At 42.4% G+C, this 17,849-nt stretch overlaps 1 protein-coding gene across 2 annotated transcripts in view; it reads right to left on the bottom strand.

Annotated features, from left to right (window-relative positions):
* Nucleotides 1-312: 312 nt before the first annotated feature.
* Nucleotides 313-17,849, bottom strand: part of lsamp (limbic system associated membrane protein) — a 329,152-nt gene continuing 311,615 nt past the window's right edge. For both annotated transcript variants that reach the window (XM_079353795.1, XM_079353794.1), the window contains 4 exons: nucleotides 15,993-16,124; nucleotides 14,822-14,942; nucleotides 3,184-3,332; nucleotides 313-1,841 (listed from right to left, as the gene is read on the bottom strand). In XM_079353795.1, the coding sequence (XP_079209921.1) occupies nucleotides 1,744-1,841; nucleotides 3,184-3,332; nucleotides 14,822-14,942; nucleotides 15,993-16,124 (500 nt within the window). In that variant the 3' untranslated portion in view covers nucleotides 313-1,743. The remainder of the gene's footprint in view (nucleotides 1,842-3,183; nucleotides 3,333-14,821; nucleotides 14,943-15,992; nucleotides 16,125-17,849) is intronic.

The following is a 17,849-nucleotide window of genomic DNA, read 5'->3' as shown; positions in this document are numbered from 1 at the left end:
AACCATTTTGTTCAGTGGGAAATAAATTCAGTGAAGTGTGAGTGAGGTGCGATGATGAGAGAATTGATTGTAATATTCTGTTGCCCATCAGTACCCAGTACGTTGGGGAGTTAGCATTCACCATTCCTTTTTTTGGAGTTTCCCGGCTTATGAAAGAGCAAAGCTCAACGTAATTATCCACCCTCTGTTTTGTCACGTAAACCGGCACTTGTATCATCCCGAGGATAGGTACGGTAAAAACTCACAACACAAAACTATCTTCTTTTTAAGCTAACTTAGTCTTCTTTTTTTTTTTCATTTTTTTTTTCAACATTTGTCTAACGGGCTTCAGTTTTTATGATCGAGCAGGGTCTACAAGTTATTCATCCTCAACAAATCGCTACCCTACTCTGGAACATGGACACATAAAATTTGTCTTTTCATATAATATAAGGACGTTGGATTCAAGTATATATATATTTATATACATACAACTAAAATAAACGAGGTAAAAGACAAGAAAAAAAAAAACCTCAATATCAATACATTGTGACTTTTTCTGCATCATTTCATATTAAAACACACACACTTCTTTGAAAGAGAAAAAAGTAAGTCATTCATTGGTGTCATACATTTTTTTTTTGTTATCCAAATTCCAGCAGTAGAGAAAAATGATCCTAAAACTGAAAAGCAAACACTGCATGTTGAACAGTAGATGTCGCTGAATGCGGCGCAGCTGCAACGGTTCCCCTGTTTCCTGTCGTGACGGTGGCCCAGCGAGTCGTCTTACCGTAGAGAAATACAAAATTTGACTATGTACAGCACGCATTGTTGTAACCTACTGCATTTTTCTTTTCCCGTTGCAGAAGCAAAGAGGAATTATTTTGGATTAAAGGCGAGTGAGGTTTGCAAAGAAACTGGATGACGATGTCAAAACATATTTCCTCAGCGTTTGCACTCCGCGTGGTTTAGCTCAGTGAGATCAAGTTGATCCGTTTCGTTGCATTCTTGATTTCTGCAGCAAACTATTACACGGCTGCGTCTGCAAAAACAAAGACATTGATTGGAAAGATATCCGGCTAATGCTCTGTATCTATGTCTCGGTCTAATAGCATCACACTGTCGTCATTTTAATATGATGCTCTGATCTCAGAACAGAATCCCTCGTGGTATTTTCCCTTTGATTAATGTTAGTTTCAAATCTCTACAGGTCAAAGATATTTGCCAGAAACTTTGCATGTTGTCCATTAATGCACTGGTTAAACACTCGGTTAAGTCTATTATTTAAGGTAACATAATGCATCGATGGGAGTAAAGAGAAATGTCTTCGGTACTTTTAGAGACAAATGATTATCTACTTTCATCCCCATGAAGACAAAATATAACAAATCCGAATTGCAATCCTGACCCCGAAGTCAAGATGGAACAAAAAGAAGTGCATATGGAATAAAAAGAGAGCACTGTTTGCTTGATCTGTCCTTCAATTCACTGTTTTTTTTTTTCTTGTTGTTCTTCAAACATTTGACTCATTAGCCATCGCTTCTTGTAACACCTCTAAGCAGTGATGGAGAGCACATCAGGGTTTTTTCGTTTCTTAATGCAAACAGTCTGCAGGTGCGGGGCGGTGGAGTCGGTAATAAGGTAGCAATAAGGATGTCGGTGAGTTGGAGAGGAGTAGGTAGAGCAGAAGGAGGGAGGGAGGAAGGAAGGAAAGAAGGAAGGAAGGCTATGAGGCAGGAAAAAAGGAAGAGGACAACAGCGGCATTAACACTTGAAGAAAAGGCAGGCGAGGCAGGCGAGCAGGAGCCACAGTGAGTGAGATACACAGGCGGAGCCGTTGATATCTCGACCTGTCCCGGGTCCTGCACAGAGAGAGAGAGAGAGAGAGAGAGAGAGAGAGAGAGAGAGAGAGAGAGAGAGAGAGAGAGAGAGAGAGAGAGAGAGAGAGAGAGAGAGAGGAGATCGAGGAGTCGGTTAATTTCTGCTAATTTGAAACAACACTAATGAAACCCATTTTTTTAACACATAGGCTGATGAATATGAAAACCATGATTTTTTCTTGAGCACACGACCAGATGATATTGTGTTTCAAACGTTTCCTTGTAAAGATGAATAAATCCACAGTCAAATACCAGAAGTTACAGATGTAGTCATGCAGACTTTGAGAGGTATTTGGCACCATCTGGTGGCTGTGTTGCGCTATGACACTGAGGCTTTCAAATCACTGCTGCCGAATGGATGGAGGAGTTATAAACTGAGTAATCCATGAGAGAAAACAAAATAAGTAAATAAAGACATCCTGCATGTCAGCACAGCAGGGGCGAACAACAACCGGGTCCAACACGGCTCGCTATCCTCTATAGTGAGCAGTAGACCACTGCAGGTCATGTTCTCTGCATATTCTGTCAAACTTCAAATAACAGCCCATCCCAATTTAAGACCCGCTCCCTCCTCCTAGCCTGCTGTGGACGCACGTTTTGACAAATAAATGCAGGTGGCAATTAAAGGCCCCTCTGCGTATCCTGTTGAAATAGTGTGTGGATGAAAAATAAGGAGAAAAAGGAGCGAAGGATCGGGAAAACAAAGATGAACTTTACATCGGTCTTGTGTATGTGTTACAGGCTGGGAAGCAGGTTTGCATCCTGTCCTACAAAGCAACATTAAAGTCGTGATTTGTTATTTCATTTGTTCATCAATTTTCCTTCTTCTATATTTATTTTTATTTATTTAACAGACTTTCTCATCTTTGCTGTGCACCAGTTTCGTTCGCAGTTATTTGACAGGCCGTCTTGTACAGAGATACATGATCACACTCAAATGAATATTTGATTAACCATGGGAGATATGTGTTCCTTTGCTTTTATTTCAGATTTGTGAACATTACCTTTCTTCACTGACACATTTAATGTCTCCATATTACTGATTGTCAGATTAATTAGTCTCCTACAGACTTCAGTACACCTTAAAAGGCAAACGTGCAGTTCTAAAACTCGCCTCCAATTGGTCAGCTTCAAAGCACATGACACATGAAACCCTGCGGGTTTTTTTTAAAGATCTAATGGACAATAAAGTTGATGCCTCACAGCCATTCAGACCCCCCCCCCCTTACACCCACAGAGAACAACATTACAGTCCTGCGATATTTGTGTCAAAACACTGTTTCAGAGCTGCAACAACAAAAGGCAGTATAGTGTCAGTACTTACTGAAGAGGAAGAGACTGGCATTCTGGACGCCCAGTCGGTTGGAAGCCACACAGGTATAGTTCCCATAATCCTCTTCAGTGACGTTGGCAATCATGAGAATAGTGGTCGTGCCAAGAATTTGGATATTGATGCCCTGGGCGTTGGACAGCCTGGAGAGGAGGAGAGAGACACAAGTGAAGGCGCTTCAAGTGACTTGAAAAGTAATGAAAATGTGAGTTGAAGCCAGGAGGGAGTTAATGACATTTTGGGCAAAAGAATAAGTCTGCAGCATGTGAACCGGCAAATGAGAAGAGACACTTCACCAGAGTTTAATTAACCAACAGAAAATACAGGTTTTCTTTTTTTGTATTACTGAAAGGGAATGGAAATGAGTTAGAAGCTGTTTGTGGGCTGTGACACTGTCTATATAGAAAGCACCTTTCATAGATAAAGAAGTTGTAATTATTGTCTTGATTGCTTTTGTAGGTCATAAAGAGGCATCGATTCATTTCACTTTCTTTCATAACCAGCAGAAAACTTTCATCGGAGCTTCAAACAATCAGTCAATCATGAAACTCTCTCAGAGATCCTCTCGTAGCTTGAAACATCCTAACAGAGAGTCGTAAAGATAATAGGGTCGATTTTTTTTTTTTTTTTCAGGGACGAGGTCCTGACTTTAAGGGGAACTTTAGTTTAACCTCTGTAGAAAACGTCCCGACTCGGAGCCTTTTGGAGGAGAGGTGAAACGTCTTCAGGATCTTCAATCAGCCAAGTTGCCTTTGGATCAAAGTTCAACTCTGATTTTACGACTTTTCTTTGGATTTTTGTGACTAAGAGCAACTCTTGTGCAGCCTCAGCTCTGCAGGGGATTTACAGTATAACAATGACCTACATGGACCCTCATCAAAGAAATAAGAGGAATAATTTAAGTTAGCTCAAATATGCAATGAACGACCCGAATAAGTAGAAGGCAAGAAACCTGGTAAGGAGCAGAGCTGACGGTTTCCTGTGCATTCTTTTATATTTCTGTAAAAAACGTCTTTGTGATGTAGTGTGTTACGTTGTTTGTGCTCCACTTGTGCGTCGTCTTTTTGTTGTGTGTAGTTGTAATTAAAGTGTACTTAGGGCACTTTTTGAATACAAGCTACAGAAAATCCCTTAAACTGAGAGTTTAGCTTCACTCCTCTCCAACTCTGCTGCACGGTATGAAACACGACAATTCAACCAACGGTCACAGTTTATTGTGAATGAACGATTAGCATGCAGCTGCAGTCCTCCGCACTTCTGGGAGTCTTAATGACCACCAAAACTTCTGACAATCAATTATGTCAACCTTCAACTTCCCTCAGCGGCACAAATTAATCAATACGATGTGCTGACTCAGACTGTGTACCTCGCTGATGAACTCTTCCTTACATAATCACATCCAAATAAAACCCTTTTATTAACACGCTGCACATAATGCATTCTGCTGATTGAGCACTTTTCCTATCATGAATGAGGTAAAGTTCATTTAAGGCGCCTCAGCCTAATCCTGCTTAAGTCCGGGTAATGTGGTAATCTGAATTTAAGCAGGGGAGCCAGAACTTTATGCTGACACACGCTCAGCTGATAGAAGTATTAACATAAAAAGGAAAATGCACATCTCGGCACGGCAGAATTTGGCTCGGTGAGAAGTGGGGACTTGATAAAGTGCTGAGGTCTTTCCCACGGGGACACCTTGGGAGCTATGGCAGTGTGAGTGTGTTTGAAAGTGAGCGAGTGAGGGACCGTCGTGTCCCAGCAGTGTCCCCATCATCATGTTAAAGAAATCCCTCCCTGCACTGATAAGGCCAGCAGCAGCAGTATTCTCCTGTGTCTCTTCATGAGAAGTGACTACACTGTTCAAAAAATGACAAATAAAGGTTTGCCTGCCCACAGAGCATGCTCAGAGACCCAGATAATAGTCAGCACCACATGGAGCTGGAAACAAACCGCTATTTTTACTCCAGATTACAGAGCACGATTGTGTTGCAGTCAGATGAGGATACAAACATCTAAACAAGCTCTTTGCTGCTCAGGGTCTTTATTTGCACACGTTCTTTGGGTTTAAAATTCTAGTTCATTCATTTCAAACCTTGATTTATACTCGAAAGGACACCGAGTTTTCCCTAATTTCCAATGCCGTCGAGATTACAAGCGCAGTAAAAACTAGAAAAAACCCCCAACAAAAACAAAAACAACAAACAATTAGTGAAAAACCACTGTGAGCCATTAAATACAGTTACAATTGGAGACATAGTGGCTCAAAATCAAATTACTAAACTTTGGAAGAGATGGAAGAACTTGTGCTGGAGGGCATTCCTTGAGTTTAGAGCAGCAAAATCCAAAAAGAAGGAAAGATTAGGCAGAAATCTGTCGAAAAAACAAAACAAAAAAGAAACTGGATCTTTCGCCCTTTAAAGGTACGACGCCTTTTCAATTAGCAAACTCAACAATTCTGCTGCATGTTTAAACTTTTCATATAATTAGTTTTTGGGCTTTTGGACTTTATTTGTATAGGACAGTGGATGGAGTGTGAAACAGACGAGTGAGAGGGAGGAAGTGACATGCAGGGAAGGAGCCACAGGCAGGATCTGAACCCAGACCGCCCCCTCGGAGGACGATAGCCTCCTACATGGGGAGCAACCTAACCTCGAGGCCATCTGCACTACAAACCTATTAGAACATGTTGATTCAGATCTGAAACTTCCCTGAATTTAAATTAAAAGTTCCTGCTCCAATATGGCCATGTATCTGCCAGCCTCTTCTTATGGCATAAAAGGCCGAAATACATCACCACAAAAGTTGGCAGAAATTGTGTTTGCAACCTTTTAAGCAAGTTTCAAAGTGTTCTCAACATTACTGTATCCCATCTATGTCCCTCCTCACAGATAGAGGGCAGCAGAGCTCTACGTTACACCTTCAGGGATCTTTTTTTCGATGCACAGACACACTCTGCTACATGAAACCCCAGATTGAAATGATTTGACCCCTGTATTTGGCGGAGGGCACGCAGTGGCCGATGGAGATGAAAGACCAGAGCAAATCATCAGACGGACAGATTTGATGCTGTAGCGTGTGGGAGCATCTAAAGTAGGTTATCACAGGGAGAGAAAGTGACAGGCCGGTTAGGATTCAACGCCGGTGATAAATGAAATCAAGTGCAGAGTCCTGCTGAGACTTGTAACTCAGAGATGATTGAAACAGCTCCAGCGGCTGTGACAAGATGCATCAGCTGACAAAATCACAAACACAACTGTCTGTTACTGTATGTTGGGGAACAGCTCACTTTGGATTTTATAACAGACAGACTGATGTGCAGCACAGAGAGGAAGATTACCATACTTTAAAAACAAAGATTGATTCCATCAACACAATTCTTAAAGGTCACATAATATGCTTAACTCACTTCACCAGGTTTCTTTAACTCTAACATGTGTCTGTAGTCTGTCTACAAACCTCACAATGATGAGAAAAGTCCATCTTGTCCTTCTTTTTCCCGCTCCACTTTTCAGAAAATGTGTACTCAAACTTGTCATTTGGAGTTTTCCCTTCATGACATCACAAAGGGCAGTAGCCCCTCCCCCAGGTGGGTGACACTCCCACAGCTAGGTGTTTGTTCTGCCCTCTGAGTCTGCCTTCTCACCGTAAACAATAAGACATGGAGCGAGAAAGCACAGAGTACACCCGAGCCCTTCCAGAGAGGGGGCGTGGTCAGACACAGCGCATTTACATATTTAAAGCTACAGACACAGAAACAGCCTGTTCTAAGCAGGGCTGAAATAGAGGGGTTTATAGACATGATCAAATACAGGATCAAATACATCAGAGTGGATTTACAACAACACACTTAACACATATTGTGAAGAGTTCTAAGACTTATTGAAACTGAAGAGGAGGAGAATTTGTGACCTATAAGACAAGTTTATGTTCGTAATAATAGTAGTCATTGTATTTTTGAGAAATAAACTACTACGACCCGAAACTCGAACACAGGAACATTTAACTACTACAGCAAAAGAATAGAAAAATGATATATATTGAGCATGAACCACCTCAATATACTTTTATGACAAAACATGAAGCTCATGCAGGGAGTAAATAGGTGATAAGCAGCTAAACGCTCAGGTTGGAACCAAACCTCTGCTGCTGTCCGACAGACTGAACCTTGAATCATGCACAGATTCATTTCTTTAATGGCCGATACATTTTGTGTTCATATTGCTCTTATCAGAACTGCTCAGAGCCTTAACATGTTGCTTTTTGTCAAAACATGACAATGAGACAATTCGGTAAAGTCTTTCATTTAAATGACTGCTAAATTGTATTAAAGGAAGGGTTTGCACTTCTATCTCAAGAATTAGGTTCATAGGACATCATCTGTCCCACGTAAAAAGGAAAAAACTTTACACTCCTTTTGCACGGCATCACTCATTTATTATAAAAAACATTTCCAGTGTGTTCTCCAGATGGAAGGTTGAACTTTATAATTTAATTTTTCTTTCCCGTCTTGGACATATCATTTCTTTGGTAGAACAAATTAAAAACTCCTTTGGATATATAGTGCAGAAGGGACACCCAATTTACAGTTTCATCCAAGTTTCAACATGGACAGCAAAGGCAGAAGGGACAAAAAGACAGAGGGAGGTTCATTACGTAACATTTTTTTTACTGTGGCTAATTGGGTCTCTTGGCATATCGGAGACTCAGCCCCTCAACAAAGTCAGAGTTGTGCTAAGTTTTGTTTCTGAAGACCAGTTTGGTTTAATCTGCGGCGGAAGTCCACGATTTAAAATCGTCTGACAGACTGGATCCATTTGCACAAAGTTTGGAGAATTTCAGCCTCTCTGGTAGAGTGGGACTGTGGTGCCAAACAGATTTGTTCAAACCGTGGAGTGTTTACTCTCTCTGTTTGCTTTGTTTGGGCAGGTGAGAGCTTTTCGAACTTGGCACCAGAAAGCACGGTTTTTGATCCTGTTCCAAGAGAGCTGCCGGTTTGTTTGGGGTTACATCAACCGTCAGGAGGGGACGAGGGTGAAAACGTTGGAAGTTGCCAAAATTAAACAGGTCTGGACGAAGAAGCAAGGGCTCACTTCCAATTAACATTATTATTATTACACTGGAAAAATGCACAGTACCTGGAAGCTAGATATGAGACTGATTAAATCTTAGCAGCAACACATCAGAAGACAAAATGGATTAACAGAGTAATAAAGAGAAGCGATGCCAAAGACTGGGAGACTGTAATCTGACATTTGAAAGGTTTGACAACTCAAAGTACGAGCATGACAATTTAGTTTGGTTTGTCAGAAATATGTACAAGAAATGGAAAAAATTCAACACTGGACCAAAACTAATCAGAGAATTTCAGGGGGGCAGCTCCTGAAATCCTTCCGACCTGGCTGCACCTCACAGCTGGGAGATTATCGCTGTCAGACGTTAAAGGGGGGGGGGTCTCCTGAGGCGAGAAGGGGTGTAAAAAAAAACGATACAGAAGTTAACGAAGCAACAGCGTCCTCTATGCGATGCTATAACGAGAACATTAACCTTTCTATCAATGCTACATGTAGTTCAACAGAATCACGACATGAACTAAAGAGCAGAGAAGAACACGCTGGAGGACAGAAAACTGAATGCAGCGGTTTAATTAGTGCATGGAGATCGTAGCGGTTTTGTGCATTCAGTTCATGCACAATGCAAAGAATCTAAACGTTACCACTCCCTCCCACTCGCTCGAGGTAAATCCCTCGGATAATATCCTGCTGTGTGCGTTCATCAACCCACTCAGGGCATGCTGCGAAAAACTGCAAGGAGTCTATCAGGAGATTCTCCGAGTATAGTCTGAGAAAAAAGGCAATTTCACTCCTACAGGTCCTTCTGCATATATCAGGAGTTTTTTTTTTTTTTTTTTTAGGATTTTATGCAAGTGTGAAAGCACTTTTAATCCCTTTTTAATTGTTTTAACACATTCCCTTAAAGACAACAGCTAATGTCTGAGTTACTGACAAAGGTCACCTCTGTTCAAGTGAAACAGGGATTCGTCTTCATATCTGAAGTGTGTAAACTCTGGGAAAACTGCTTGTATCAATGAAAAGACTGAAAAGAGTTTTTCATCTGATTAGGGATGGAGGGACGGATTCCGACTTCACTGAGTTCATGGATGCTAAATAAAGTGATGTGAGTTGTCCTGCTGGTTTAATTGGCCAGAAATAGCAGGAAGGAAGGAAGGAGCAGTTTGTTCTGCATGTGTTGTTCACAAAAAACACTTAAAAAAAAATATATATATATATAAGAAAACAAACAAAGCTGGTGGATTTCAGCTTCGTTTATCTTCTCATTAACTAGTCAAAACAACTCTGTGTTCATATGCTGCAAAAACTGAAATCTCAGCCGCTGTGTATTTGTCTTATTTCACATTCCTTTGTTGGATTCAGGAGGTGATATACAATCTTCAGGATCAAAAAGATCAGAAGAATTTCAGGGACATTTTCAGGTTGGCCAAAGTGACCTCAATCATCCACATATTTATCTGTAATGCTACAACTGAGAGTGAAACGGAGCAGCACACAAGTGGCTTTAAGTGGCTTTGTCTGTCACAGGTCTTGCAGTGTGCTGCATTTAGCAATGGACTTTATACTCAAATGTACTTTTGGTCTTTTCCCTTTAGTTGGAGAGGACGGTGTGTGAAAGGACTTTTTGTCCGTTTGGAGGACTAAAGCCTTGGCACATGGGGCGTGAGGCTATCAGCATCCCGAGACTCGAACTTTAACACGGTGATTTGTGAGTAAAGCCATTTACACAATATTTAAGACCCCTGAAATATCAAAAACTGATCCAGAGCTTCTCAGCCCACTCATGATGCTGCATTTATCGACCTTGTGACAGCTGAAAAGAAAACTGCTGCAAGGTGGACTCTTTGCCTTCCTGAACCCCCCCCTCTGTGAAAAACTAGATATTCACTCCCATGTGCCACCCTGGCTGATGTGCCTTAGTGGTAGAGTCGGTCAGTTCTTAACCAGAAAGTTTGGGTTCGATCCCCAGCTCCTGCAACCACATGACCTATGTGTCCTTGGGGATTTGGAGCGTTTTGTGCATCTACATTAGAGATAGGACAGAATCAGGAACCAGGGGAACAGGGAGTGGGAAACGAGACGGGAGAACAGCCGCGTGTCGTACTTGAACCGGGGCCGACAGCCTGGAGGACCTCAGCATCCACAAACAAACCGCATGTCCCAAGCTCAAGTCCATTCACCATTCACCACCCAGTCCTCCAAACAGTTTTATTTTCTTTGTGTGTTTAAAGTGTTGATGAAGTAAAGCTGATTGAAATGGAATCTATGATAGGAAACCTCAACAATCACGTAAATAAGTCACAGCAGGCTACTGTGCATTTGCTTTGATATTTCCAGAGGGGACTTTGAAATTAACCAGCCAAGTGATGATAAATGATGGCATTATGGTGCATTAACGTTATCATCCAAGGGGAAAGGACAATCACACTTTGCACTGACACAGAGGGAGAGGTGGACTCTGACCAGGCTCATAGCCAAAATCCTCCAGGGGACAAAACAACGGAGATAGATGAAGGTTGGCGACAACAGATAATGCAAAACATTTCAACTACCATAAATCTTCCGGCTTGAAAGGCCTATTACTTAAAGAGGCCGTATTTTTGATCAAAGTTGCGGCATTATACGAATATTCCTCTCCCAATCTCAGACGAGTCTTTAGTGCTGCTGCGGCTTCGTAGAGAAATCGCAAGTAATGATGTGCAATTTTCTTATCTTTACCCGATTCCATTTAAGCACTCCAATTCCCAGACTAACTCGGGTGGCGAGGTTCGCCGCGACGAAGGAAAATCTCTCCAGTTATTAAACGACAAGTGTTGCGATGGAGGGGCCGAGCTGTTATTGCCTCTGAATGTCATTACACTTCGATCCTCTTAAAGTGTTTTTCCAGACTCATGCTTGGCACTTAAATTGATAGCGTTCCAATGAACAGCTGTGTCTCGTCACACATTTTGCAATTTCACATGGGACGGTGGGCGATGCAAGTCTGATTTCCATTTCAGTGGAACAACTGGAGGTATGAGAAAAAGGGTTACTGGGATTTTCAATGACTACAGTTTATAAATGACACCCGGGAGACTGCAGATCTGTTCCCGTTTTTTCTCTCTTCTCACAAGAATATCACACAGCCCTTACCCTGTTACACTCAATTAACGATAGAATAACAGCCTAGTGGGTGATTAAGTGGGTGATTAGTCATTATCAAACGACAAAGATGATGTCATCAAATTAACATTAGGATGTGACAGTGGGACTAGTGAGGGCAGATCTGACAAAGGGATCAAAGAGATTCATTATAATGAAAAAAAAAGACAGGGAGCACGCCTGGCACGACTTGAAACGTTTGATAAGCGGAGTGGGAACTGATGAGGAAAAGTATGTAGAGCACTTCTGGTCTGAAACAAAAAAAAAAAGAAAAGAAAGAAGGACCTTTAAGGGTCGGCCTGGATCGGAGTCCTCTTGACTCCAATGTCTGCTTCATTTGATCAGTGTGAACACAAACAAACTGTACGCAGGTATCGATCAGGTCACGAGTCTGCTTGAAGATTGTTAAGGAAACCGTGCTCAAACAAGGAAGTGGACCGCTACAAAACATCTTTCTAAACAGCTCCCGTCACTGTATCGTGCAGCAGGGGCCCGTTTTAAGTCTCTGAGCTGCAGGTGGAAGTAGGAAGAGGGTCGTTATTGGTGTTTCAGAAATTAGAATATGATCCAAAGTTATCAGGGTGGACTCAGTCCGTGAGCGGTTGCCACGGTTGCTTCTTTCTGCTAGTAGGGAGCTGATGTGGTTTTTTAAAACTTGACAGAAGAAAGGCTCAATAGAAAGGTTGGAGGCTGACGGTGGAGCTCCTTGGACTTCTGTTAGTTTGACACCGAGTTTACGCCATGTATGCATGTTTTTCATCTGTACCTGCGCTGCTCACCTAAAATAAATACGAGATATAATATTTTTTAAAAACTGCTGTGCATGAATGTGTGATAAATCTGCTCTGTACATAATAAGGGGCTTTTTATGGCTTTGATTCGAGATTGGTTAGTGGACAGAGTCACACATCTAAGACAAAGAGAGAGAGCAGTGAACGTGATGAGGGAAAGGAGCCACAGGTCAGATTGGACTCTTGGCCACCTGCTTGGAGGATTACAGCCGCTCGCGCGCACGAACCACCAGGCCACCGGCCCCCCTAGACTTTTAACCAACGCCTCCAAATAGTGAACATTGTCGTCTTTCAATTAAATTTCCAACAGAGAAATGCACCCTGAGATATCCCAGCAGGACTCCAGAGATGTGACTCATTATCAGTTTTTTAAAAAAGTCTCAATACAGCATCTGTTCAAATTAATCACAAGGAAAGTAAGCTCCACCGTTAGAAGACAAGTAAACACACTTTCCTCACATGTTGGAATGCAAACACAGTAATTTACAGGAAGTGCATCTGTGCTTTGTTGTTTCCAGTAATTAGACAAGGAAAGGGGGGGAAGGCTACATCCTGGAAACATTACAACAGATCGTTACTATACGAGAGGGGCCTCTATGGAGTGCCAGCTTTGGTGGATATGATGATACACTTTTTGCTTGTGATCAGGAGACTGATGGCTGCTGCTCTAGTTAATGGCTTGTCTGATTGGTTGTTTACATCCTGAGGATTCTAGCTCACTCTTTTCACCATTGATTATCTGACAGCATAACAACAACGATACACAGAGGGAGCATCTTGAGTCATGTGCTGTTCATATTTGTAATTTCTGAACAATGACCGATTCAGAAACCATGCGTCTTCTTAACTCAGCCTGAAAACCAAGCAGACACAAAGCCAGGTATCGTCGGTGGTGACCTTTCCGTGAGGAGTTTGATTAACCCCCTGTGCATGTGTGGGTTCTCTCCAGGGACTCCAGCCTCCTCGACTATGAAGTTCATTATACTTGGGTATTAACCAGGCCTCTGTGCACCGTCTGAAACTCGATGAAATAAAAGAGATCACATAACACCTCTTTATTAGCTTCCTTGCACTGGCCCCCAGTCCAGTCCAGAATCCCATACTAAATTCTCTTGATGTCATTTAAAGCCCTTCATGGCCATTTTACATCACAGATGTCTTACAGTACAGCGAGGCGCCTCAGATCATCAGATTTCTATCCGTTCCACTCTCAAAATAGAAAATTATTTGGAGACAATGTCTTCTCTGTAGCTGCAAGACTGCGGAACAAACTGCCGTTTGAGTCTGATTTTTTTGTTTTATATTTAATGTCGTAACTTCCTGCGAGCGATGCAGCACCTTTTCCTGTTTTCCTCCGTGTCGTTCGCAGGACGAAGAACAGAATGGAGGTGCTTCTACACTGCCGCTCGCCTTTTCTCACTCAACGGAGCTTGTTAGCTTTATGTAGAGTTAAAAAAAAATCCACCTCCATGATTGAAATGTTGCTTTGACTTGTGTCTACAACTCGGTCAACAAACACAAAACGGTCTTTCGGCTCACCGCAAGTCGTTTATTGACGATCGTGTGTTGTGACTTGAGTCCACAGCTTGTCAATACAAAGCGCCGCAGTTGTGTTTGTACACCTTCAATACGAACGCACTAGGTGTCATACTGTTTGCAAGGGGAAACTGACATCCACAGAGCAGAGAGTGAAACACTTAACGGACAGCCAGCGTGCGATCATGTGATCATGTGATCAGCAGATCACTTTTATTCCTTCTTGCACTCGATTCTTCAACTGATTAGCATCCTACCTTATTTCATGAAAGCCTTTATGTGCATCTGTATCTGTTTAAGTATGTTTTCATCATCTTTGCTGCACGTTGACTTATGAGGTTCTGTTCTCATATGGCTGTGTGTGTGTGTGTGTGTGTTGTGTGTGTGTCTTGCCATGTTACATCTTTTACGATAATTGGTGTTTTTATGTGTTCTTCATTTCTTTAAAGCACATTTTAAAGCCTTATATAAATAAAGTTGGCCCTGACCTTGACCTCCATCCCACCGTATAAAGACACGCTGGAGTGTTGCTTCTTAATTGCCCCGTAAATGGAACCGCGAGTGTAAATGGTTGTCTCTGTAGCGGTGCCTCAATTCTGGAGTGGCATCCTTTTCCTCCTGCTTATTTGAACCTTGTCACCACTCTTACTGCATAGCAGTATGGCCTGCTATACTTTTGAGGTAATTGTCAGCTGCTTAAGAGTCTTCCATCTCATTTCAATTGGAGCCTAAAATAACTGGTGGACCATGAAGAGGCACCAAACACATCATTTAGGACTCAGAAAAAATGAACATCTTTGGCTGCATTTGAGGACGCCTTCAGAATGGGACGGCCTTCAACGCATCGCTGTTATACTATTGGTCTTGTATTGCGCACTTTAAAGGATGAAGCCTATCAGTTGGGACACAGCTTTAATGTGTCCTGGTGACCTGCTCAGGGTGCACCCCGACCTCTTGCCAAATAACAACTGGGATCTGCTGCAGCAACCTGTGACTGTATGAGAGCTACAGATAATGGATGGACGGTAGACCCGGTTAGTGCAGCCCTGTTGAGGTGTTTATTTGGGGGCAAAGGTTTGCATGTGTGCCTTAACGTACCTTTTTTCGTCTCTGTACCATTCAAACTCCGGTGTGGGCACAGCGGTGGCGTCGCACTGCAGCGTCCCCATGCGGCCCACCTGAGTCTCTGAGCTCTGGGTTTTCTTTATTGTTGGAGGGTCTGCAGACACACATTGAGAATGCACACACACACACACACACACACACACACACACAACCAAATGTTATCAAAATCCTTTCACGTGGCCCTCGTGTTTCTTTTTGTTTTCCTTTGAAACGCCAAGTTCTTCCCTCAGAAGTGAATTCCTCTTATTTTGTCAGGAGTCTTTCACATACGCGCGTGACGAGAGAAAAGCCTTTTCATATGGCTGACAAATGACTGACGAGGAATTTCACTGATACAAAGAAGCCACCAAAGAAACAAACAATCGTGACTGAACTGAAGGGAATGAACATTTCTTCTACATGCAACATGATTTTATTAAAGTTTAATTTGTAGTCAAAGGACTTCATGCCCAAGAGCAAATATAAAAATAGATCACTCTGAGCCTGACTTACAGAGATAATCAATAAAAAAGCTGAAACTTCATCTTTTTAAACATTAATCATGCACACAAGAGTGATATCTTCACACTGCACATTGGCCAGAAAAGTGTCCAATGTGGATTAATGCCTGTTTTCCATTTGGGATTAAACACTAAGAAGTGGTTTAATATAGAAATCTTTATCATTTAATTCAAGCTCTCAGACTTGGCTGAAGTTCGGCTCGTGGCAAACAGCCATGTGCGATTTGTTCAGATCAAAGAAAACTCTCGAACTCCTGAGGGGGAAGGAGTTGGTTTGTGATGTCTCATGAGCTGCTCATCAATCAGAGCAGCCAACGTATGTATTACACTCATCACATCTACCACGGCCCACCGACAAGATGCAATTAGACTAACTTGTTTTCAAGTAGCTCTTACATGCTGCTGCTACGCTGGAGAACTACTACAGCAGGGACGGTCGCAATCAAATTTAGCGATCTTTCTCCTGGATCATCTTGACTGAAGTGTACTCAGAAACGTTAAAGACGACACGCCGCCCTCCACACGTCTCCCCTGCTGCTGCAATCTTGACTTTTTCTCTTTACAGTGCATGTCCTTGTGAACGTTTGGCCTGAAACCCGCTGAGAGCATTTGATGGATGTCGTGTGATGTCCGTGTTTACTCACAGTTGACGACCACGTTGACGTATTTGACGTCGGGCGTGGCGACGTCGTTGCTGGCCTTGCATTCATATCGACCCGCCTGGTTTCGCATGATGCCTATAATGTCCAGGTATTCTTCTCCGTCCAGCGGCTCTGCTGCAGGTGATTAGAAGTGAAGAAGACAAGGCAGAGAGGGGACAAGAGAAAGGGAGCCGAGTTAAATATGTCAATCTTTCAAAATGATGAATCAAGTTGGAATTGTAACTCTTCAGCCTCCAGGCTGGAGTTTCAGTCTCCTTGTCTGCAGCCTCAGGAGTGCAGATGTGAAAACGGCTGTTTTCTGGAATAATACCACTGCTGCATCTAACGAAACAGATTCTGCATATTTACTATTATATTTCACAGTTTTATATTGACATGGTGCATTAATACATCCAGCCTCCCCTGAGACCACTGCGATTATTTTGCCACCCACGCTGGATCTGCATGGCCATTAGTGCAGGGTACAATAAGACACTCTATTAAATAGGAAGTGAAACGGCCCGTCTGATTAGGATTCACTAAGAATGGTCAGGGACAAGCTTTATTCACTAAACTGTGCGTTAAGGTACAAAATGGAAAGTGATTTCTTTTTAACATGACTGAAAAACAAAACTGTTTTTCACAGTTGAAAGTTACTTTTTAAAGGCGTCAGTATGTTTAGAATCAGGAAGCTCAATTTCTCATGTCGGCCCAAGAAGGGCCTTCAGCTGATCTGGACCTGCCCAAGCCCAGGAGGTCTTGTCCCTGCAGCAGAATCCAGGCTCTCGAGTGGACAGAGCTCCCACAACATTCAACTCGGGGATCTGACACTAATGCTACGTGTCTGATGCCCAGCCACCACCACCGGACCGTGTCGCCCCCACAACCACCGCCGTCCTCATTCATGCAGGACCTGCTGCGACCTCGACGGCAAGGAAGTGGACAACAGAAAGCCGAGGATTACAAAGGAGAAATCCTTCCTACAACTTACCCCATCTCCCTCGATCGCAATTTTTGTAACACAACAATGAGTAAAGTCTTTTACTCTTTTCGAGCGTGTCTCAAGATAACATTTGTTATGAATTGGCACAGTGCAAAAACAAGGAGAGAAAAAAAAAGGATAAAGACAAACTGCAAACTTTTAGTTTTGTATCTCGCCGAAGGTATACAAAGGTGCCTGGACATGAAAAACGACAGCTTTAGAGAGCTCCCTTTTTCAACTCTTTTGGATGATCTCCATGAAAAGTAGATGTGCCTTGTGTTTTGGATGGATACAACATCTTGTTGGAAAAAGGCTTTCATAACTCAAGTGTACAAAAGCTGTTGGAGGAGAGGGTTCTGATGCTGTTGAAGCAAACACCAAGCTGTTTGGTTGAGTCTTTCTAACACCTTCAAGTCCTTTGTGGTTTGCTCAGGATTTAAGGCTAAATTAAAAGTTTGAACTACTGCATGCTTCTGCTTATTTTCCACAACAGAGGTAATTAAAATTCGCAGCGAGGTCATATTGAAACACCCAGACTGAACAACTCACATTTTCTCCCTGGCTGAAAGCACATTTAACATTTAAGTACTCGCTAAGATGACTTTTATTAGTCCTTTGTCTGAAAGCTTCAATTAACCGAGAAATAATATCTGCAAATGTCAGACAAAACATCTGAACACAGTGGAAGAAAACCGCAGAGACTATCAGACAGATATCCGACTAATTGCTTAATGAGCAATCCAGCTAATTAGCCGTGTAAGGAACACAGCTTCTCAGCGTCTCATTAGCAAAGACGCTACGTCGTATTGCAGATCTACGGGTGGGTCAGGAGCTAGAAATGGCTTATTCTTTGACGTGCTGCCATGTTAATTGTGCGT

The sequence above is a fragment of the Symphodus melops genome (genome assembly GCF_947650265.1).
Source record: "Symphodus melops genome assembly, chromosome: 10".
NCBI lineage: Eukaryota > Metazoa > Chordata > Actinopteri > Labriformes > Labridae > Symphodus > Symphodus melops.
The sequence above is the reverse complement of the archived record's forward strand: the minus strand, read 5'-3'. Positions and strand labels throughout refer to the sequence as shown.